At 46.6% G+C, this 23493-nt stretch overlaps 1 protein-coding gene across 1 annotated transcript in view; it reads left to right on the top strand.

Annotated features, from left to right (window-relative positions):
- The first annotated feature begins 1159 nt into the window (after positions 1-1159).
- The window catches only part of HBP1 (HMG-box transcription factor 1), a 43105-nt gene continuing 20771 nt past the window's right edge, over positions 1160-23493 (top strand). Inside the window, exons 1-3 of the mRNA XM_077264795.1 lie at positions 1160-1272; positions 20575-20758; positions 22042-22276. Of these exons, the coding sequence (XP_077120910.1) occupies positions 1258-1272; positions 20575-20758; positions 22042-22276 (434 nt within the window). The 5' untranslated portion in view covers positions 1160-1257. The remainder of the gene's footprint in view (positions 1273-20574; positions 20759-22041; positions 22277-23493) is intronic.

Raw genomic sequence — 23493 nt, forward strand, 5'->3', positions numbered from 1 at the left:
GTCCCTCCCGGGATCGCGGGGCTGACTGTCAAAATCAGGACAGTCCCGCGGGATCTGGGACGGTTGGGAGGTATGTTAACGTGCATCACCCAGTTGTAATCAAGGTTACCTGGTTAGGGGCCCACTCAGAAGCTTCGCCCCCCTGAACCAAAACCCTAGCTACGCCTCTGCTTCCCCACATAATCAGGAACTCTCTACCCCAACACATCAGACTCTCGCCTACCACGGAAACTTTCAAAAAGAACCTGAAGGCCTACAGCCTGCAGTGATCCTCAGTGTACTGAACCACCACACAACCAGCTCTACCCTCTCCTAGTGTATCCTCACCCATCCCCTGTAGACTGTGAGCCCTCGCAGGCAGGGTCCTCTCTCCTTCTGTACTTGTGTGTGTGCCTTGTTTTTGCTCACGTTTATTGTACTTGTCTATATTTGTCCCATTTTCACATGTAAAGCGCCATGGAATAAATGGCGCTATAAAAACATAATAATTTTGGCCCAAACACGCAAGTTCCATAACCGCCATTCCTGTAGGTCCTCCGCCCTCACAGCAGTGCGCTGGCAATGAGCCATAAGGGATTATACATTTCTCTACAAGTCGTAACTCCATGAGACCACTGGTCCCAGACAGGGACGGGGCACAGGAAGCAGACCCTCAGCCTGACCTGGTGGATGAGGAGTAATCACTGTTTCTCATAAACTGATGTAGAGCCAGGACTCTGTATGTGTCCATGGACTACAGCTTGAAGTGGCTGGCAGCACAGTGACAGCTGTTATTCCCTCGCTCAGTGACAGTGGAAAGTATGAGCAATGCACGCGCAGCGCCCCCTTCCAGCTCATTCTCAGAATCGTAACAAGCACAATCTGATACACGTGTCCCAGTGACTCTTGTTTACAATCAGTAACCTCGGCCGCAATGCACCGTGGGACATGTAGGTCTCTCGCTTCATGAACATATACATGTGGAGCCCTAAACAGACTACAATTCCCATGAGCGCCAAGGCCCGAAAACTCTGATCAACATGACAAAACATTCCTAAGCGAACCAATCCCATGACGAGAATCCAGGTGACTGTCACGCAGCTCGGCCAATGAATGGACGTCTTCTCCTTCACACTGGTAGCCAATAGCTGACAGGCATAACTTTTCACCAATAAGAAGTGTCGTCTTCTTGATTGATTTGCTGAGCAGCCAATGGGAGTTCGAGTTCTCGTGTAGCTCCTGCCCCCCAAGGCATTTTATGGGGGTAGCGATTAGGTAATGGCGACGGGTTTGGTAAGTAGATAAAGAAAGTTTGTGTGACAGTGGAGCAGGTGACATGACACCAGGCGGGGGCCGGGCGGTGTACACCGCAGTGTGGCGCTGGGGAGAGCGGGGACGGGGCAGGCGGCCGCCGGGGAGCGCTGGAGGCGCAGCCTGTGACGTTCATTGTTTTTGTCAGTGTTGTTGTCTCTGGCTGGGAAAGTTCATTCATTTCCGGCAGTGTCGGGCCGGCCCGGTGTACAGCAGTGTACGGCAGCGGCGACCCCGGCAGGTCCGACTCCTCCACACACGACGTGTTCTCCTCACAGCTGGCGGCTCATTCATCCCCGGAGCTGCGCCCGTCCCGGCTGTCACCGCCTGTGTGTGCGCAGCCTCCAGGGCCGGCCGGGACCGCGGCGCCGTCACCGAATACTCTGCTTTTGGCCATTTTCTGCCTTTCAATGGCCTGGGCGCTGTAGTGCGCACACCTACCATAGGGGGCGCTGTGCCGGTGCTTGTGCGCTCAGTTCAGGCTGTCGCTTATGTAACATTTATTAGTGAGTTTACGGTGGTGTGGACGCGGCCGGCGCAGGAATGATCCCATTGTGCTGGCGGCGGCGGCGTTATACTGGCGCTACCTGTCACTGACAGCGCTGTTTTCCAGTGAATGAATGGAGGAAGCGTGTGCGCATGCGCGGCCTGGTTATAAACAGGGCGCTCACGTGACCAGGGGAGCTGGTTAGGGGGTTTCCTCTTCTCGGTGAAGGGTCTTGTTTCCTGACTGTCCCCACCTTCCAGCGCTGCTGTGGTGCCCTGCACTGGCCGGAGCCGTGCGCTGGGGGGCACTAGTACGTGTCCCATGTATTGTATGGGGGGGGGGTCGTCTACCAAATGTGCCATGCTCAAGGGGTCTGGACAATTATTTGGGGCTAAACGCTGTGCCTTCTATATGCTCGTGGTGATCGCTGCCTGCAGGATGAGGCCACTGAGTCAGCCAGCTCACTATGTGGGGGTAATCCGAGCGCCTCTCAGCGGAGTGATGGCCACAGACCACATCTACGGTGAATGTGGGGGAAACGCCAAGCAGGCGGGGGCGCAATTTATTATTTATTTTATGAAAAACAATTGTCAGTTTTCTAGTCCCAATTACACCCACTTAAGTGAAAAAACCCCAAAAAAACCCAAGTCACTTATCTGAATTCCTGATCAGGCATAGTTTGGGCTTTTGTTTTTTGTGTATTTCTGTACATGTGGCTTAAAGCGCTGTTAAAAAAAAACAAAAAAAAACCTTCTTTGTATCTTGCATTTATTTGGGGATGCTTAGTGTCAGGGCATCACAAATACTTGTAGTAGCTCTCCTCATTCAGATGCACTTTGTTAGAAGGAGCAAATACACACAGCATTACCAAAGCAAATGTAGCGCTGCCAACTCTGCTGCACCGCCCCTCCCCCCCCACAATGATTGCTGGCGCAGACAGCTAATAATCACACTGGTGGCACAGGTAGTGAGCAGTGTCTCTCACACAGTAATAATAATCTTTATTTTTATATAGCGCCAACATATTCCACAGCGCTTTACAGACATTATCATCGCTGTCCCCAATGGGGCTCACAATCTAAATTCCCTATCAGTATGACTTTGGAATGTGGGAGGAAACTGCATTGGACTGTATGGAGGACGGTGGGGAGCACATTGGACTGTATGGAGGACGGTGGGGAGCGCATTGGACTGTATGGAGGACGGTGGGGAGCGCATTGGACTGTATGGAGGACGGTGGGGAGCGCATTGGACTGTATGGAGGACGGTGGGGAGCGCATTGGACTGTATGGAGGACGGTGGGGAGCGCATTGGACTGTATGGAGGACGGTGGGGAGCGCATTGGACTGTATGGAGGACGGTGGGGAGCGCATTGGACTGTATGGAGGACTAAACTGTTTAGGTGCCAAGTACTCTGATCGCTAACATCTCTGCCACTGGGAGGGGTGATAAAAAAAAAAAAATACCGTAGTTATATTTTGCTCTGCAATGCCTGTTACATCTTGTATTCAGTTCAACAGAAAACATTAGGTGAAACTTTCTCTAACTGCACACTCTGGAGTATTTGGGCTGCAGTTTTTCAGATTGCAACTTATAAAATCTGTTCCATAATATATAAAATCCCTCTTACAATGGTTGTCCACCTCTGAATTGTTTTTAAACCCCTTCCATCGTGCAGTAATACAATAAACCGCATTACGTTACTGACTCCCCTCCTCTCCTAAAACTGCTGGAGCTGAATGTCGGAGTCCTCTCCTGGCTGGCATGTGATTTCTGCAGCGGTGGCAACCCTGGCATTACAGAATGCTGTAGATAAGCCCCTGATGGAGGTGGCCTTATCTCGTATACGATTTTGCCCTTTAATATAAGAAAGTGGTCAATCCTTTAATGGATGGCATAAAAAAGGTAGACTGGAGCAATATCCCATGCAGTGTGTGACTGAGGTAACCGCTGCTGCACTGACACACAGTGCATGGCATCCAGCTCAGCTAGGAGTGTGCACGCTGCTTAGAAAGCCGTATTCAGTATCTGTGGCATAAAATACGGCTTTGCTTTAGAAACCGCATTAAAAAAAGGTACAACTCCATCATACCAGATAAAACTGTCAGTAACAGCTAGTTCTGACTGACGATATGAACTGAGGCCAAACCAGAATAACACTGGCCTTATTCAATAATGCCGTGATGAGACAGTGTAATAAGATCTGTGAAAACGCGTTGTGTAAATCGGCTGGCAGGGAGAAAATAAACTTCTGTCAGCACAGAGTGCTGCTCTGTACACTTATTAGATGGCCTGTTCTCTGCTGTTCCTATGTAGGTCATAGGAAACTGAATACAATACCTTGATATCTGCGATCCGATGTCTTATTTCAGAGAAATCCATGTTTCCAGCTCACCACCTGACAGCACCATGGAGGACGTCCTTCTTATCCGTAGTGGGACAGGAAACCACGAGAGTTCAAAAGGACCCTCCCCCTTCCACCCTTCAGTGTTTTTCCTGTCCCACTGTGGATGGGAACGACGAGAGTTCCGTCTGTTCCGTGCAGACAGCGTGGATCGGGGGGGCTCGGCCTCTTCCTTCCCGCTGGAAGAATCTGCCAAGCTGATACCCGTACTATAGGGTCACTCAGCTTCAACCGGTGTAAGCGCTGCTCCCGGTTTATGGGTCGCTTCCCCCCTGGGGGGCTCTCGACCCTGGACGCAAGACCCACGATGTACCTGCAGAATGGCGCCTCTGCGGGATGGATTCCTGACCAAGCGCTTACGGGGGTATGGCAGCAGGTCATCCTGGAGAGCGAGAATCGACGTGACGGCAGAGGAGCGCGGCGGATCGCGCTCCGGCACGAGTCACTTCCGGTTCGCGGCTGCTGCGCTCGTCACTTCCGGGTCGCGGCCGGCAGCATGGGTTCGGCGTCTTTCATCTCCTTCTACCCTGGAGCGAGGGAGGTCCGGAACATGGCGGCAGCGGTATAAAAGGTATGTGTGGGCTGGGGTGGCTTGTCGAGCAAGAATGGAGGATAATCCAAAGCTTGATACGCAGCAGGAGCCCCAGGCACATGTAAGTCCCAGGCCCTGCTACCTCATAAAGGAGGCCATATAGGAATTACCCCTTTATATATATTATATATTATAGGCCTCGGCGGTTAAGAGATCTGGGAGAGGCAAGAAATGTCCCCTCTGTGCCGTAAAACTGAAGGACTCCTGGCAGAAATCCCTATGCGAGTCGTGCACCAGTCGTATCTTGGGGGAAGAGCAGGCCGCTCTGATGACGAACATGAGGACCATAATCAGAGAAGAAGTGCAGGCTTCAATATCCAGCCTATCGCTTCCCCAGCCCATGCAGTCTGACCCCCAGGATTCCCAGAAATCCAGGAAAAGGCAGAGAGAATCAGATCTGTCATCCGTGGACAGCTCTTTTGAATCCGACCTAGAGGAGGAGGAATTGAGCAGAGATCCCCCAGAGAAGGGGAAAAGATATCTTTTCTCATCTAATGATATTGAGGAACTGTTGGGTGCTGTTAGACAGACTATGCAGATTGAAGAACCCACATCTACCCGTTCAGTGCAGGACGAGATGTTCGGGGGGCTGCGCTCTCACACCTCAAAGGTCTTTCCTGTCAATGCTCACATTCGCTCTATGATTATAGAGGAATGGGAGGAGGCAGAAAAGAAATTATCAATTCCTAAAGACTTTAGACTCCGCCTCCCTTTTGATCACGAAGATGTCAAGGACTGGGAGGATATCCCAAAGATTGACATTCCTCTGGCGAAGGTTTCCAAGAGAACCGCCATTCCATTTGAGGACTCCTCTAATTTAAAGGAGCCAATGGATCGCAAAGCGGATGGACTCTTAAAAAGGTCCTGGGAGAGTTCGGCAGCAGTAATCCGCACGAACATAGCGGCCACGTCGGTAGCACGGGCAATGCATTTGTGGGTGGATGACTTGAAGGATCAGTTATCGTCCAAAACCCCTAGAGAAACCATTATTAATGCAATTCCTCTGTTGAAACTGGCTACCGGTTTTTTAGCAGATGCTACAGCAGAATCGGTTAGGTTTACAGCCAGGGGTCAGTCTTTGTCGAATGCAGCCAGACGTGCTATTTGGTTGAAAAATTGGTCAGGCGACGTTCATTCTAAGAACAAGCTGTGCGCCATCCCGTTCTTAGGGGGAAGGGTCTTCAGACCTATCCTTGACGACATCCTGGAAAAAGCTTCTGACGAAAAGAAGGGGTTTCCAGAGGAAAAAAAGAGAAAATACCAGCCCTTTCGCAGACCCTATTATGGTCAGAGGTCAGACTACAGGGGTAAAGGCAAGCAAGGGAGGTGGAGCTATCAAAAAGGGGGAGACAGGAATAGGAACAGGGATTCAGGTCCCTCGACTTCCAGAACAGAATTTCGAAAGAAATTACGCCATCAGAATAGGAGGGCGATTATTGGGCTTTCGGGTACAATGGGAGAAAATTACCAAAAGTCCTTGGGTCCGCCAGGTCATTTCTCAGGGGTACAAGATAGAGTTCAGCTCTCTTCCCCCAGGAAAATACTTCGTGTCCAACGTACATCTCTCTTCCGTCTCCCCTATGTGGTCGGACATTCAGGATCTTCTGCAGATGGCAGCAATATCCCCAGTTCCTCAGGAGGAAATAGGAAGGGGTCATTATTCAGGCCTCTTCTCTATAAAAAAGCCCTCCGGAGAATCCAGGACCATAATAAACCTCAAACCCCTAAACAAGTATCTGGTGTACAAGAGGTTCAAAATGGAATCCATTCGTTCCACAATTCCCCTTTTAGGGAAAGACATGGTAATGTGCACCTTAGACCTAAAGAGTGCATATTACCATGTTCCAATTCACAGAGATCACCAAAAATATCTCAGATTTGCGATAGAAAAGGACGGAAGGATCTATCATTACCAGTTTTGCTGCCTCCCCTTTGGGTTAGCAACAGCACCCAGAGTCTTTACAAAAATCGTCGTGGAGATAGTGGCATATCTGAGAAATCAGAATGTCACGATAGTACCCTATCTAGACGATTTCCTTCTGACAGCAGATTCTGTAGGGCAGCTCAAGATCGACTGTCAATTGGTGATCTCCACTCTGCAGAATTTAGGCTGGGTGGTAAACTGGTCAAAATCCCACCTAACCCCCAGATCGAGAATAAAATTTCTAGGTGTTATCCTAGACTCAAAAGCCAGAGAGTATTTCCTTCCAGACAAGAAGCGGGTCGACATTATAAGAAAAATTTACCATTTTTCAAAAAGCCGAGTGTCCATCAGAGACGCAATGAAGATCCTGGGGATGATGACGGCCTGCATTCCTTGCGTCAACTGGAGCCAATTTCATTCTCGTCACCTACAGAGAGCAGTCCTCACTTCCTGGGACAGAAGACAGACATCTCTGGACAAGGAGTTTCGTCTTTCCCATCAGGTCAGAAGATCCCTCCGATGGTGGACGATTCCCGAAAACCTTCAGGTCGGGGTACCATGGATCCTCTCTCCGGCTATCACGGTGACCACAGACGCAAGTCAACAGGGATGGGGTGGTCAGGTCCTAGGAAGATTTTATCAAGGACAGTGGAACCCAGAGGAAAGCATGAATTCCTCGAACCACAGAGAACTTCACGCGGTCTGGAAGGTTCTCTATTCAGCCCAACATCTGCTAGAGAACAAGCACCTGAAGGTTTTCTCGGACAATACAACGACGGTAGCCTTCCTACGGCATCAGGGGGGTCCGAGGCATGTAAAATTACAGCATCTTGCAGATCGAATCTTCAGGTGGGCGGAGGGAAGAGTCCTCTCGATTTCAGCAGTTCACCTGGAAGGATCAAGGAACCAGGTGGCGGATTTTCTGAGCAGGAGAAAGCTGTCAGCCATAGAATGGGAACTGAACAACGAAGTTTTCATCGATCTATGCCAGCGATGGGGAACTCCAGAGGTGGATTTATTCGCCACCAGAGAGAACGCAAAAGTCAGAACCTTCTACTCTCTAAACCCTCGGGAAGGTCCGACAGGAGTAGATGCACTTTCCCAGTCATGGAGCAGGGGTCTCCTATACGCCTTTCCCCCTCTTGCACTTATCCCAAGAATCCTGAGGAAGATATACGAAGACAGAGCTCAGGTCATCCTAGTGGTTCCGTTCTGGCCCAAGAGGAGCTGGTTCCCCTTATTGAAGAAACTAGCAGTGGAAGAGCCTCTATTCCTTCCAAAAAGAAGAGATCTACTTCTCCAGGGCCCGGTTCTTCATCAGGACCCAGACAGCCTCCAATTAGCGGCTTGGATCCTGAGCGCCAGATCTTAAAAGCAAGAGGTCTATCGGAAGAAGTCATCTCCGTTCTCCAAGCAAGTAGAAAACCTGTGACCTCTGCAATTTATTTAAAAATTTGGAAGAGGTTCTGCAGTTTTTGTGGAGATACGATAGTTGATCTTGATTGCCCTAACATTCCCAAGATCCTTGATTTTTTGCAGCAAGGGTTTAGAAAGGGTCTTAAACCAAGTACTCTGAGGGTCCAGGTGGCAGCCCTCAGTGTATTTTATGACTCCTCTCTAGCCTCCCACCCCTGGATTGCTCGTTTTTCCAAGGCAGTCTTAAGACTGAGACCCTTGATCAGGAAAACCATCCCACCTTGGGATCTTAACCTGGTCCTTAATGAGTTATGCAAAGATCCCTTTGACTTAGCTGAGGATATAAACATCTCTAATCTTTCTCTCAAAACGGCGTTCCTAGTGGCCATTACGTCAGCTAAGAGACTAGGGTGTCATGATCTCTGCAGGCAGAGATCATAGCAAGCCTATAGAAGGACAAGCTCTCGGAAGACGGAACTATACTGACCATGAACTAAGCCTGCCGCGCAACTAGAAATAGCCAGGTAGCATTTCCTATTTATTGCTAGATGCCCAGCTCTGGCCTAAGACCTAAATAGCTAGCAGAGGGAAATATAAGACCTGGCTCACCTCTAGAGAAATATTCCAAAGAAGACAGTTGCCCCCCACATATAATGACGGTGAGTTCAGATGAAACAACAAACGCAGCAGGAAAATAGTCTTTAGCAAATTTGAGGTCCGCTTACTAGATAGCAGAAGACAGATAGTATACTTTCATGGTCAGCAGAAAAACACTAACAAAACACCATCCAGAGATTACCTTAAACTCTGGTATTAACTCATAACACCAGAGTAGCAATCCCTGATCAACGAGAGCTTTCCAGACACAGTAACAAAACTTCAGCTGTGAACTGGAACAAATAGGCAAAACGAAACATGGACAAAAGTCCAACTTATCTAGTAGTTGTCAGAAGCAGGAACAAGCACTGAGAGGCATCAGATAACATTGTTGACCGGCAAGAAACCACCAGAGAAATGAGCTTAAATAGCGACACCCACTACTGATGGAAACAGGTGAAACAGGAAAGAGGATGACAAGTCCAATTCCACAAGCGGCCACCGGGGGAGCCCAGAATCCAAATTCACAACACTAGGGGAACTCCAGGCTCTCTGTTCAAAACCCCTATCTGCAAATTTTTGAGGATAGGCTAGTTCTAAAGCTTGACCCAGGCTTCCTTCCGAAAGTCGTCTCAGACTCAAACATAAATCAGGAGGTAGTACTTCCATCTTTCTGTCAGTTTCCCAAAAACCAGAAGGAAAGGTTTTATCATAACTTGGATGTTAGGGAAACTGTCCTTAAGTATTTAGAGGCGACTAGGGCATGGAGACAGGATACTAATCTGTTCGTTCTATTTGGAGGCCCAAATAAGGGGAAAAAAGCCTCAAAATCTACCATCGCTAGATGGATAAGGTCTACTATTAGCCTAGCTTATAAAGCACAGGGTAAGAATCCTCCAGACAACTTAAAAGCTCATTCATCTAGGGCGATAGCCACTTCATGGGCAGAGAAAGGGGGCGCTTCGGCAGATCAGATCTGCAGGGCTGCCTCCTGGTCCAGTCTCAGTACCTTTTCCAGGCATTACAAACTAGACGTTGTGTCATCTCAGCTAGCCTTTGGCAGGAAGGTGCTTCACGCAGTAGTCCCGCCCTAGAACCAAAAAGTCTACTTTGGTACTTCTCCATGGTGCTGTCAGGTGGTGACCTGGAAAACGGTAATTAGACATACCGGTAATTATATTTCCAGGAATCCATCCTGACAGCACTGGTAGTTCCCTCCCTATATTACATGTAAAGCATACCTATGTGAAGTAACATTTGTATACATGCTTGTTATGTTCAAATAAATTCTTTTTTTGCATCCATCCAGAAGTATTACTTGGAAAATCACTGAAGGGTGGAAGGGGGAGGGTCCTTTTGAACTCTCGTGGTTTCCTGTCCCACTACGGATAAGAAGGACGTCCTCCATGGTGCTGTCAGGATGGATTCCTGGAAATATAATTACCGGTATGTCTAATTACCGTTTTTTCTTATATGTAAATGAGCTTTTATGATCTATGGGCCGGACATGGATCTCCCTGACTGAGAATTTGCCTCCAGAGGTCATTGTAAATGAATGGGGCAATACCAGTGTGAGACATGTAATGAGTGACAGTCTACTCTCCTGAGCTACATGTCTCAGGCCCCTTTCACACATCAGTTTTTTTGCCATCAGTCGCAATCCGTCAAATAAAAAAAAAAAAAAAAACAAATCCGGTGACTGATGCCGCCTGATCCGTTTTTTTTCTCATAGACTTGTATTTGCGATGGATGGCCTCACGTTTCATCCGTCGTTCGCCGGATCTGTCGAAAATTGTTTGTCCGGCGGCCGGAGACGACGGACAAAGTAACGTTTTTTGTGTACGTTGAAAAATCGGGACAGATTCCATTTTTTTTAACTGAGCATGCTCCGATTTTATTTAGGCTCCAATTAGCCAGATCCGCTAGTCGGATCTGTAAAAAAAACAAATACGTCGCATCAGTTTTTCACAATCTGCGACGGATCCGTCGAGCCAACGGATTGTGACTGACGGTAAAAAAGTGATGTGTGAAAGGAACCTCACACTCGTCAGGACCCCTTTCATTTTAAATAAGTTCTGGAGGCAGATTCTCAGGAAGATCTATGTCCTGCCCATAGATCTTAACAGCTCATTTACATATTAAAATTTGGATTTCACAGGAACCATTCTTCGGATTACAGATATCAAGGTATCATTTTACTCCGCTTCCTATGACCTACTTTCCCATAAAGATGGCTTTGAAGGATCGATGCTACTGACAGATTCCCTTTAAGGGGTTAATAAAATTCCCCTTCCTGTCTAGCTGCAGGCAATGCCATTGACATGTGATCAGCAGGGTGTTTGGCTCATTCTGCTGCTGTGGTTCTGGGGGATGAAGCCTATCCTCTAGCTGTCACTCAGGTGAGGAGGTTAGCATGTGGATGCTCCCAATATGTAGGCAGTGCACATATGAAGTGGATGAGAATGGGGCCCAGAGACACCGAGCAGAGACGTTCCTCTTCATCTCACACAACCAGCTTTAGTGCTCAGTCTTTGGTGACTGTATTGTTAGATTTTTGGCTCCTAAGGTTCCCCAGCCGGACCTGTCCAGACCTGTCATTACACAAACGCCAAATGGCACAAAAGCAATAATATACAAAGTGTCTTCTAATTATTAAGGGGGTTTTCCAAGATATATTTATATAAAAAGCTTAAATCTCCTGCTGCTATATAAAAAAAAAAAATAAAAAAAACTGGTGACTGCTGGAGTCATTCAGTGTCCCTACAGCGGTGCCTGAATATTGTAGGAAAACCCGCAGCTAATACGTCACACCAACTGCAGATTGTGGCTGTGCGCTTAGTTGAGAGTATATGCTGGAAAAACTACCAACACAAACTTCAGCATTGCCCCCAGTCACCAGACAGAGGCCAAGAGATTGTTTGGGTGGGAAATGTAGCAGACTGGACTTGGCCGAATGCCTAGGCGTCTATCCATACTGTGCCCACTGTTTATATCTCTTTCCATCGGCTCAGGGGCTGTGTACACGTAGTATAAATGACCTTTATTTCCATCTGACAGGTCTACAAAGAGAGGTGGAGAATCTGTTTAAAGGGACTCTTGTCAGCATAGGATGAGTGTAGGAACCAAGTACAGGCATCATATGTGCATCATGGTGGAGCCAATCCCTTAGATACACCTCCCCACCTGCATGGCTTCCCTCATCTCCACACCCAGCGTCTTTGATTGTCAGCCCTGAGATGAAGGGAAACCAAGCCAGTGGGAAGGTGTACAGTGCCTAAAAGTAGTATTCAACCCCCCAGATTTAGCAGGTTTAATAAGATGCAAATAAGTTAGAGCCTTCAAACTTCAAACAAGATCAGGATTTATTAACAGATGCATAAATCTTACAAACCAAAAAGTTTTGTTGCTCAGTTAAATTTTTATAAATTTTAAACATAAAAGTGTGGGTCAATTATTATTCAACCCCTAGGTTTAATATTTTGTGGAATAACCTTTGTTTGCAATTACAGCTAATAATCGTCTTTTATAAGACCTGATCAGGCCGGCACAGGTCTCTGGAGTTATCTTGGCCCACTCCTCCATGCAGATCTTCTCCAAGTTATCTAGGTTCTTTGGGTGTCTCATGTGGACTTTAATCTTGAGCTCCTTCCACAAGTTTTCAATTGGGTTAAGGTCAGGAGACTGACTAGGCCACTGCAACACCTTGATTTTTTGCCTCTTGAACCAGGCCTTGGTTTTCTTGGCTGTGTGCTTTGGGTCGTTGTCTTGTTGGAAGATGAAATGACGACCCATCTTAAGATCCTTGATGGAGGAGCGGAGGTTCTTGGCCAAAATCTCCAGGTAGGCCGTGCTATCCATCTTCCCATGGATGCGGACCAGATGGCCAGGCCCCTTGGCTGAGAAACAGCCCCACAGCATGATGCTGCCACCACCATGCTTGACTGTAGGGATGGTATTCTTGGGGTCGTATGCAGTGCCATCCAGTCTCCAAACGTCACGTGTGTGGTTGGCACCAAAGATCTCGATCTTGGTCTCATCAGACCAGAGAACCTTGAACCAGTCAGTCTCAGAGTCCTCCAAGTGATCATGAGCAAACTGTAGACGAGCCTTGACATGACGCTTTGAAAGTAAAGGTACCTCACGGGCTCGTCTAGAACGGAGACCATTGCGGTGGAGTACGGTACTTATGGTATTGACTGAAACCAATGTCCCCACTGCCATGAGATCTTCCCGGAGCTCCTTCCTTGTCCTTGGGTTAGCCTTGACTCTTCGGACAAGCCTGGCCTCGTCACGGGAGGAAACTTTCAAAGGCTGTCCAGGCCGTGGAAGGCTAACAGTAGTTCCATAAGCCTTCCACTTCCGGATGATGCTCCCAACAGTGGAGACGGGTAGGCCCAACTCCTTGGAAAGGGTTTTGTACCCCTTGCCAGCCTTGTGACCCTCCACGATCTTGTCTCTGATGGCCTTGGAATGCTCCTTTGTCTTTCCCATGTTGACCATGTATGAGTGCTGTTCACAAGTTTGGGGAGGGTCTTAAATAGTCAGAAAAGGCTGGAAAAAGAGATAATTAATCCAAACATGTGAAGCTCATTGTTCTTTGTGCCTGAACTACTTCTTAATACTTTAGGGGAACCAAACAGAATTCTGGTGGGTTGAGGGGTTGAATAATAAATGACCCTCTGAAACGACTTTTCCCAATTTAAAAAAAAAATAAACAAAGAAATAACATTCTTTTTTGCTGCAGTGCATTTCACACTTCCAGGCTGATCTACAGTCCAAATGTCACAATGCCAAGTTAATTCCAAATGTGTTAGGGTACCGTCACACATTGAAATTTTCATCGCTGCGACGGCACGATCCGTGACGTCGCAGCGATCGTATGAATATTGCTCCAGCGTCGTAGACTGCGGTCACACGGTGCAATCACGGCGCTGGAGCGATGCCGAAGTCCCCGGGTAACCAGGGTAAACATCGGGTAACTAAGCGCAGGGCCGCGCTTAGTAACCCGATGTTTACCCTGGTTACCAGCGTAAACGTAAAAAAAAAAACAGTACATACTCACCCGTCGGTGTCCTTCAGGTCCCTTGCCGTCTGCTTCCTGCTCTGAGTGCAGCCGTACAGTGAGAGCAGATCGCAGCACCGCTGTGATCTGCTCTCACTTTCCGGCCGGCACTCAGAGCAGGAAGCAGACGGCAAGGGACCTGAAGGACACCGACGGGTGAGCATGTACGGTTTGTTTTTTTACGTTTACGCTTGTAACCAGGGTAAACATCGGGTTACTAAGCGCGGCCCTGCGCTTAGTTACCCGATGTTTACCCTGGTTACAAGCGAAGACATCGCTGGATCGCTGTCACACACAACGATCCAGCGATGTCAGCGGGTGATCAAGCGACGAAAGAAAGTTTCATACGATCTGCTACGACGTACGATTCTCAGCAGGATCCCTGATCGCTGCTGCGTGTCAGACACTGCGATATCGTAACGATATCGCTAGAACGTCACGAATCGTAACGTCGTAGCGATGGAAATTTCAATGTGTGACGGTACCCTAAACCTGCTAAATCTGCAGGGGGTTGAATACTACTTGTAGGCACTGTATATAAATGATTGGCCCTGCTGTGAAGCACCGAGTGCCTGTACTTGGTTTCATTACTTCTCCTGTGCTGACTGTCCCTTTAAGTGTCTAAAAAGATGTCATCAGTGTCTGTGATCTAACAATTAGCGGTTTTCATTTGCACCAACACGTTCTGGAGTTGCCATGATATTTGCTTCAATAACCACCTAACGGCAGTGGGCACCAATAATATAATGATGTATGGGGCAAGACTGCTGAGTGATTGGCAGCAGCGGTCACATGGTTAGATGGCATGTGTTCAGCTGTAGGGATTAAGCTTACGCCAGGGCAAAATATCATGGGTTTAAATGGGATAGTTTGCTTTATTGTTTATTTAGTTTTAATCTCCATGCATTCCATCCTCACAAAAATCCTAGCAATCATTGTATTGTGCGATTCTTTCCCTGTCTTGGGATCAGGTGAAGCTTTGGGAAAAGCATGCATTAGCTAATAGTTTCTTACACCATGGGGCAGGTTCTGCTGGAAATGTTGGAAATATGGCATGATCTACATCATGACCACAATGAATACATACGAATCCCAGGAACAAACCGCACATGGAGCTGTGCTATGGCCGTGTGACCGGAGCCACATGATAAAGACTGTTCTATCTAGGCCATGAGTCGCATGTACCCCAGACCTGATCTGGGCGGTGAAGAGCTGTAGTGCCAGATATTCTCTGTGGACAGATAATGTACGGCTTGTAGAAAAATATAGATTATTTTAGTCATAAGTGACCTGTTTAGCATTTAGTGATTATAAAGGTTAAGTTATATAAGTGAATGTGTAAGGGTACCGTCACACAGTGCAATTTTGATCGCTACGACGGTACGATTCGTGACGTTCTAGCGATATCGTTACGATATCGCAGTGTCTGACACGCAGCAGCGATCAGGGACCCTGCTGAGAATCGTACGTCGTAGCAGATCGTTTGGAACTTTCTTTCGTCGCTTGATCACCCGCTGACATCGCTGGATCGTTGTGTGACAGCGATCCAGCGATGCGTTCGCTGGTAACCAGGGTAAACATCGGGTAACTAAGCGCAGGGCCGCGCTTAGTAACCCGATGTTTACCGTGGTTACCAGCGTAAAATTAAAAAAAAAAAAACCGTACATGCTCACCATCTGATGTCCGTCCGGTCCCTTGCCGTCCGCTTCCCGCTCTGACTGTCTGCCGGCCGGAAAGTGAGAGCAGATCACAGCGGTGACGTCACCGCTGCGCTCTGCTCTCACTGTACGGCCGGATCTGTCAGAGCAGGAAGCGGACGGCAAGGGACCTGACGGACATCAGATGGTGAGCATGTACGGTTTTTTTTTTTTTACTTTTACGCTGGTAACCACGGTAAACATCGGGTTACTAAGCGCGGCCCTGCGCTTAGTTACCCGATGTTTACCCTGGTTACCCGGGGACTTCGGCATCGCTCCAGCGCCGTGATTGCAACGTGTGACCGCAGTCTACGACGCTGGAGCGATAATCATACGATCGCTGCGACGTCACGGATCGTGCCGTCGTAGCGATCAAAATTGCACTGTGTGACGGTACCCTTAGAGAAAGAACTGTATGAGAACTGTAGTGTGAATACACATTTAATCACACTTATGAGTTTTCTACTTTCAAGCTTGCAGTATAAATGAGGTTCATTAGAGTTACATGAAGATCAGCTATGTGCATTAATCCAAACTTGGTGGGGATTAAAAAAAATGCAACATGTAATAATAAAAATGAACCACTAGAGGTAGCTATTGGCAAGGAAGCATTATAATTGCAGAGGTTGTGTATTTTTACTGTATTTTTAAGCCCAGCCTATATATAGTGTAGTGGCCTGTAGGGTGAGGATTATTCCCATAGCCTTGTATTGGCTCTTACAGCCAGTACAATCAATAAATCTTCTTCCTGGGCTTAGTAAAGGTAAGCGAGTGCAAAGAAGCAACTCATATTTGAGCAGCCTGTCACAAGGTGAATGTAGTGTCTTTTAGAGGCGATATTACTTTTTTTTTTTTTTTTTTTCTGTCTAAATTTTCTTTTGTAAGGATTTCAGGGTTTCTGTTGCAGTTTTTGGGGCCAAACCCAATAGTGGATTCTAGTGTAAGGAATCTCAGTCATTTATTTACAGATGTCTTCCTTCCATTTATGATCTCTTTGTGGCTTTGGCTTCAAAACTGCCTCAGAGAGCCTGAATGTGGAGCCCAGAATTAGGCCAAATTCAGAAATCCATGTGTCGCGGTCCGGGTACTGATTAGCCGAGGGGCTCTTTAACCGAATTGAACTCTACAGCCTCGTGGTGACCAGAAAATTGCCCACACGGAAAATTGCCCATTGCAGCATCACAATGTTTCAGATCTATGATATTTGAGGTGCAAGGTGAAAAATGCCCACAGAAAATTGCCCACAGACTGATTATACTATCCCCCTGCTCTGCAGGACAGGGGGATAGTATATAGTATATGCATGTATATATGAGATGCTCTGCAGGGCAGAAGAATAATATATAATTATAGGTGAGATGCTCTGCAGGACAGGGGGATAGTATGCAGGTATTCATGAGATGCTCTGCAGGGCAGAAGAATAATATATAGTTATAGGTGAGTGCTCTGCAGGACAGAGAATAGTATAGAATTATAGGTGAGATGCTCTGCAGGACAGAAGAAGTTCTGTGAAAATTGCCCACACAAAACTACCCACAAGTTTATTAAGAACAGTTTATTAAGGAGTTCTAATAACAACAATAACTTAAGTTTATTAAACAATCATTGCAAACCTGCAAATAATTAGCCGCCGGGTGATAGTCCTGGACTTCCATGGGCTCCATTGAAACCCAATACAGCACAACACAGGCAGCAAAGAAAATGCAGAATGGATTTCAACAAAGGTCTCTGGGCCCAGTTTACTTCTCCAGGTTGTACAGGTTCGGTTCACTCATCCCTAGTCCCAGAGTACGGATTCTGTTCTTACGAGTTGTCATTCCACTGTGCTAACAATAATTCCACTCTCATTGTGGAAATAGAGATCACGGCACTCAGGGCTTCTTGGAGGTGCGCAAGTTAGGGATCCAACCCGTAGAATATAGCTAAGAAATACTTGGCACTCCACTCTCATTGTGGTGTGTCTGGGCCTAGAGACCCTTATTCCACTCTCATTGTGGTGTGTCTGGGCCTAGAGACCCTTATTCCACTCTCATTGTGGTGTGTCTGGGCCTAGAGACCCTTATTCCACTCTCAGTGTGGTGTGTCTGGGCCTAGAGACCCTTATTCCACTCTCATTGTGGTGTGTGTGGGCCTAGAGACCCTTATTCCACTCTTATTGTGGTGTGTCTGGGCCTAGAGACCCTTATTCCACTCTCAGTGCAGTGTTTCTGGGCCTAGAGACCCTTATTCCACTCTCATTGTGGTGTGTGTAGGCCTAGAGACCCTTATTCCACTCACATTGTGGTGTGTCTGGGCCTAGAGACCCTTATTCAAATCCACTCTGCATTTCCTTCCATCCTATGCCCACCTGCAGTAGATGTGTATGATACATAACTAGGTAGGGTCTGTCCACTCTTACTCTTGGTAGTCATAAGTGGACAGGGAAGGAAGTGCAGGCTCCAGATTCACTGCCACTGAAGAAAATGGGACAGCGGTTCTGCTATGGCACTTCCGCTCCTCTGACAGATTCTGACAGAATCTCACCTTTGTGCGGTGCCTTCTGGGCTTCCAGGACCATCTATCTCAGCCAGCAGCTCCCTGCTTTTGGTGGGCACCCACTGAGATGATAATGTATTAGATCTGACCTGCAGTCCCATGTAACTCCACAGATAATACAGTGATTCTTTTGCGAGTACTGATAGCAGTGATGGCTCCTCTGGATCACACTGCTCCTGGGTCTGCATGTGCTGCTGTTCTGGGCTGGTGTGAGGAGTAAGGCAGAATCAGTGAGAGAGGAGAGCAGACTAGTGATGAGCGAATATACTCGTTACTTGAAATTTCCCGAGTATGCTTGGGTGACCTCTGAGTATTTGTTAGTGCTCGGAGATTGTTTTTCTTGCGGCAGCTGAATGATTTACATCTGTTAGCCAGCATAAGTACATGTGGGGGTTGCCTGGTTGCTAGGGAATCCCCACTTGTAATCAAGCTGGCTAATAGCTGTAAATCATTCAGCTGAGGTGAGGAAAACTAAATCTCCGAGCACTAAAAAATACTCTGAGGACACCCGAGCGTGCTCGAGAAATCTCGAGTAACGAGTACCGTATATTCGCTCATCAGTAGTGTTGAGCGATACCGTCCGATACTTGAAAGTATCGGAAAGTATCGGCCGATACCGGCAAAGTATCGGATCTAATCCGGTACCGATACCCGATACCAATACAAGTCAATGGGACTCAAGTATCGGACGGTATCCCTGATGGTTCCCAGGGTCTGAAGGAGAGGAAACTCTCCTTCAGGCCCTGGGATCCATATTAATGTGTAAAATAAAGAATTAAAATAAAAAATATTGCTATGCTCACCTCTCCGACGCAGCCTGGACCTCACCGAGGGAACCGGCAGCGTTCTTTGCTTAAAATGCGCGCGTTTCCTGCCTCCCGTGACGTCACGGCTTGTGATTGGTCGCGTGCCGCCCATGTGGCCGCGACGCGACCAATCACAGCAAGCCGTGACGTAATTTTCAGGTCCTGAATGCCTAATTCTAGGCATTCAGTATTTTAAAATTACGTTCCGGCTTGTGATTGGTCGCGTCGCGGTCACATGGGCGACGCGACCAATCACAAGCCGTGACGTCACGGGAGGCAGGAAACGCGCGCATTTTAAAATTACGTCACGGCTTGTGATTGGTTGCGTGCCGCCCATGTGACCGCGATGCGACCAATCACAGCAAGCCGTGACGTAATTTCAGGTCCTGAATGCAGAAATAGGCATCAGGACCTGAAATTACGTCACGGCTTGCTGTGATTGGTCGCGTCGCGGCCACATGGGCGGCACGTGACCAATCACAAGCCGTGACGTCACAGGAGGCAGGAAACGCGCGCATTTTAAGCAAAGAACGCTGCCGGTTCCCTCGGTGAGGTCCAGGCTGCGTCGGAGAGGTGAGTATAGCAATATTTTTTATTTTAATTCTTTATTTTACACATTACTGTTGTTTCGATACCGATACCCGATACCACAAAAGTATCGGATCTCGGTATCGGAATTCCGATACCCGCAAGTATCGGCCGATACCCGATACTTGCGGTATCGGAATGCTCAACACTACTCATCAGTCATCACTAGAGCAGACTAGATCTCTCTATTGCTGATAATGACAGACTGCTACAAGCCACAGATCTTCAGCATTTTTGCAGTTTTGCACTAGGTCAACTGTAAATCACAAGTTGATCACATATCATGGCAACATCCTCACCTTGCACCTCAAATATCATAGATCTTAAACTTTGTGATGCTGCAATTGGCAATTTTCCATGTGGGCATTTTTCATGTGGGCAATTTTCAGGGAACCCAGCCTCGTATGTGCTGATGAGGCTGCTATAGGGGTTTCCCACCTTCAGGGGGAAAATATTAAAAATCTTTTATCAACATAAAGAGTTTGTAAAAGCCATATGGAACAAATGATTAATGAAACCCAACTTCAAAAGTTATTAATACGGCTCTACTTCCATCAATGACTTAGAAGTGGAAAACCTACTGGATAGTCACATCTTTTCTGGTCTCTTCTCTCCTGAAATAAGCAGCTCATGCCCAGAACCTGCTAATTTATCAAAGGAGTATTGTGGTTTCTATAACCAAAGATTGCAAACGTTCATTAGATAATGAGCAACATCTTTGTATATCACGTTCAGTTGTTTTCTGACATCTCGGCATGCTGCCGTTCAGGAGTAACCTAGGTTGTTCACGGCTAGTAAATAACATACCCGGGTGTGCTGTCTTCTCTGTGCCGGGAGGCTGGTAATATGAGTCTCGGTAGCGGTGTTATGGAGGGAGAGGCATCACAATGTCTGAATACATTGTGTAAAAATATCCTCATTGTGAATCCGACCAGTTGTAATAGCCTGTAATGCTGCATGTCCCAAACATGACAGCCGCCCTTAGCTGTCAGACTGTGTACATGATCTGTGAGCATGTCTGTCCTTCCCGATGTGTGATGGTTGTGTGGCACACTGTTGGGTGTTCTTCTTTGTAGGGAAGATGCAATCTAGAATATGAAAGCACTGTACAGTCTGTGCCACGTACTGAATCAGTCCGGTTAACGCTTGTGTTTCCTTGTCTATGCTCTTTTCCAGTTTAAGTGCTATAATATGGTGTGGGAAGTAAAGACTAAAGACATGCCCAATACTGTACAGAAAGTCCAGTTGGTAATGGACAATAGGGCTACAGCCATGAATGAATCCCTGGAAGTGCTAAAGTGTGATGAACGACTCCCGTCTTCTCCAGGATACGAGTCTTCTGATGACCACATGGAACTTGGTATGGGGTTTCCTATGTATGAATATGGCCTTTATTAAAAATCTGTGTGTGACATGAGTCATTGAAGTTTCCATATTGCTTATAGAACATATGTTGTCATGATTTCCTAGGATATATTACTCTTCTCCTGACATAACTTGCTCATCAGTTTCCACTTGCATCAATGAACAGCTGAGCAATGGGATATACATTGTAATGTTTTCTTTGCCCTGCAAGAAACAAGCATTGAATGTAGGTTTCTCAGCTGTTAACAGTAGGTTGTGGGGGTCCTAGCAATGGAGCCCCCTCATCAGCTTGTCATTGGGGATCTATGAAAGAAAAGGGTGTGTTCAAAATGATCGACCGTCTTTTACATATTTCGACTCAGAAGTGAACCTGTCACTAAATACATGCCCAAACCATGGGCAACGTGAATCAGAGCCTCGTTACTTGACTTCAGCCAGGTATGTTTTTCTTGGAAATACTTCTGCACTTCAGAGAAAATATAATTTGAACATGAGGGACTATAAGGAAAGAGCAATTAGTCCGGGGGCTTCTCCCTGCACCACTCCAGGTGATCGACAGGTCTTTGCTGTGTGTGCTCATAGCAAAGAGATGTCATTGAACTATAAGGGTTTGTGCACACGTAGCGGATTGGCCGATGCAGATTCGCCGCAGTTTTCCATGCGGTGTACAGTACCATGTAAACCTATGGAAAACCAAATCCGCAGTGCGCATGCTGCGGAAAATACCGCGTTGTATTTTCCGCAGCATGTCAATTCTTTGTGCGGATTCCGCAGGGGTTTACACCTGCTCCTCGATAGGATCCACAGGTGTAGAACCGCAGGTGGGAACCGCACAAAAACCGCAGGAAATCCGAGGTAAATCCACAGGTAAAACGCTGTGCGTTTTGCCTGCAGATTTTGCAAAAACGGTGCGGAAAAATCCGCACACGAATCCGCAACGTGAGCACATAGCTTAACTGGGCAGGAAGAAGCCATTGGGGGCTGAGGGACAAAACTGGTCATGGCTATTACTAGAATCCCTTGATGGATCTTCTGAGTGTTTCACAGAAAATACATGCCTGGCTGCATTTGACAGATTCTCTTTTGGCTGCTGGGTTAAACCTAGTTGATAATATTCAGCACTTCAGGTTAGCTAAACTTTTTATGAAACTTTTTTTTTTGATGCACACCTAGTGATTAGTTACTCAAACGTTTTCATTTGTGGGGCGTTGATCTTTTTCTATAATGATTGTATAAGTTTGTGCTTGTGCATTAAGCTAAACTTTCACTCCTTTCTAGATGACCTTCCAGAACTACAGGCGGTTCACACTGACTCCACATCTTCACCAGACATTTTCCATCTTGAGGCAAATGTATCACATCAGGAATATTCAGTGCCTTCATGGAGTCAAAATACCTCAAATATGTCAGAAAGTGCCTACTCATGTGGAAACGGGATGAACTGGTTAACTGAGCTGGCTAATATCGCCACAAGTCCGCAAAGCCCTTTAATGCAATGTTCATTCTACAATAGGTAAGGCCTTTATTCAGACCTTGTGGTCGGCGCTCATAGCAATGCTGTAATTCTGCTACATAGGAGCAATCTGAGCATCGCCTCTATGTAGCAGAGCCAATCAAGTTGTGGCAGCTTCTAGCCTCCCATGGAGGCTATTGAAGCATGGCAAAAGTAGTTTAAAGAAAAAAAAGTGTTTAAAAATATGAAAAAATAAGTTTACATCACTCCCCTTTTTCCCCATTCAAAATAAAACAATAAAAAAAAATCAAACCTACACATATTTGGTATCGCCGTGTTCAGAATCGCCCGATCTATCAATAAAAAAAAAGATTAACCTGATCTCTAAACGGCTAAAAAAAGTCAAAACTCCAGAATTACGTTTTTCTGGTCACCGCGACATTGTATTAAAATGCAATAACGGGCGATCATAAGATCGTATCTGCACCAAAATGGTATCACTTAAAATGCCAGCTCGGCATGCAAAAAATAAGCCCTCACCCGACCCCAGATCACGAAACATGGAGACGCTACGGGTCTCTGAATACGGCACAATATTTTTTTTAACTTTGGAATTTTTTTTCACCACTTAGATAAAAAAGAACCTAGACATGTTTGGTGTCTATGAACTCGTAATGACCTGGAGAATCATAATGGCAGGTCAGTTTTAGCATTTAGTGAACCTAGTAAAAAAGCCAAACAAAAAACAAGTGTGGGATTGCACTTTTTTTGCAATTTCACTGCACATGGAATTTTTTTCCCATTTTCAAGTACGCGGCATGCTAAAACCAATGATGTCGTTCAAAAGTAAATCTCGTCCTGCAAAAAGTAAGCCCTCACATGGCCATATTGATGGAAAAATAAAAAAGTTATGACTCTGGGAAGAAGAGGAGCGAAAAATGAAAAACAAACAAACAAAAAAAAAAGTTGGGGTTAATAGTTGGGATTATATCTAATGTTCCTGTTTGTGAGTGGTTAACACAGGTGAAAGTTTAACTTAACGTTTTAGTAGTCCTTCACTTAATTTCTCCAGTTAATGGTTTACTGCCTAAATGTATATGTGCACAATTTTATTAATATCGGAATAACAATGAAAGAAAATCCTGGTGTAAGTTGAAAGACCTGTAAAGATAGGTTTACATGGGTGGATTTCTGTACATAATGAGTGACAACATTATTTGGAGGTCTTTTTATATAAGCATGGGTCCTGGATGGGGACATATGATTGTTACATATTT

This window comes from Ranitomeya variabilis, chromosome 5 (genome assembly GCF_051348905.1).
Source record: "Ranitomeya variabilis isolate aRanVar5 chromosome 5, aRanVar5.hap1, whole genome shotgun sequence".
NCBI lineage: Eukaryota > Metazoa > Chordata > Amphibia > Anura > Dendrobatidae > Ranitomeya > Ranitomeya variabilis.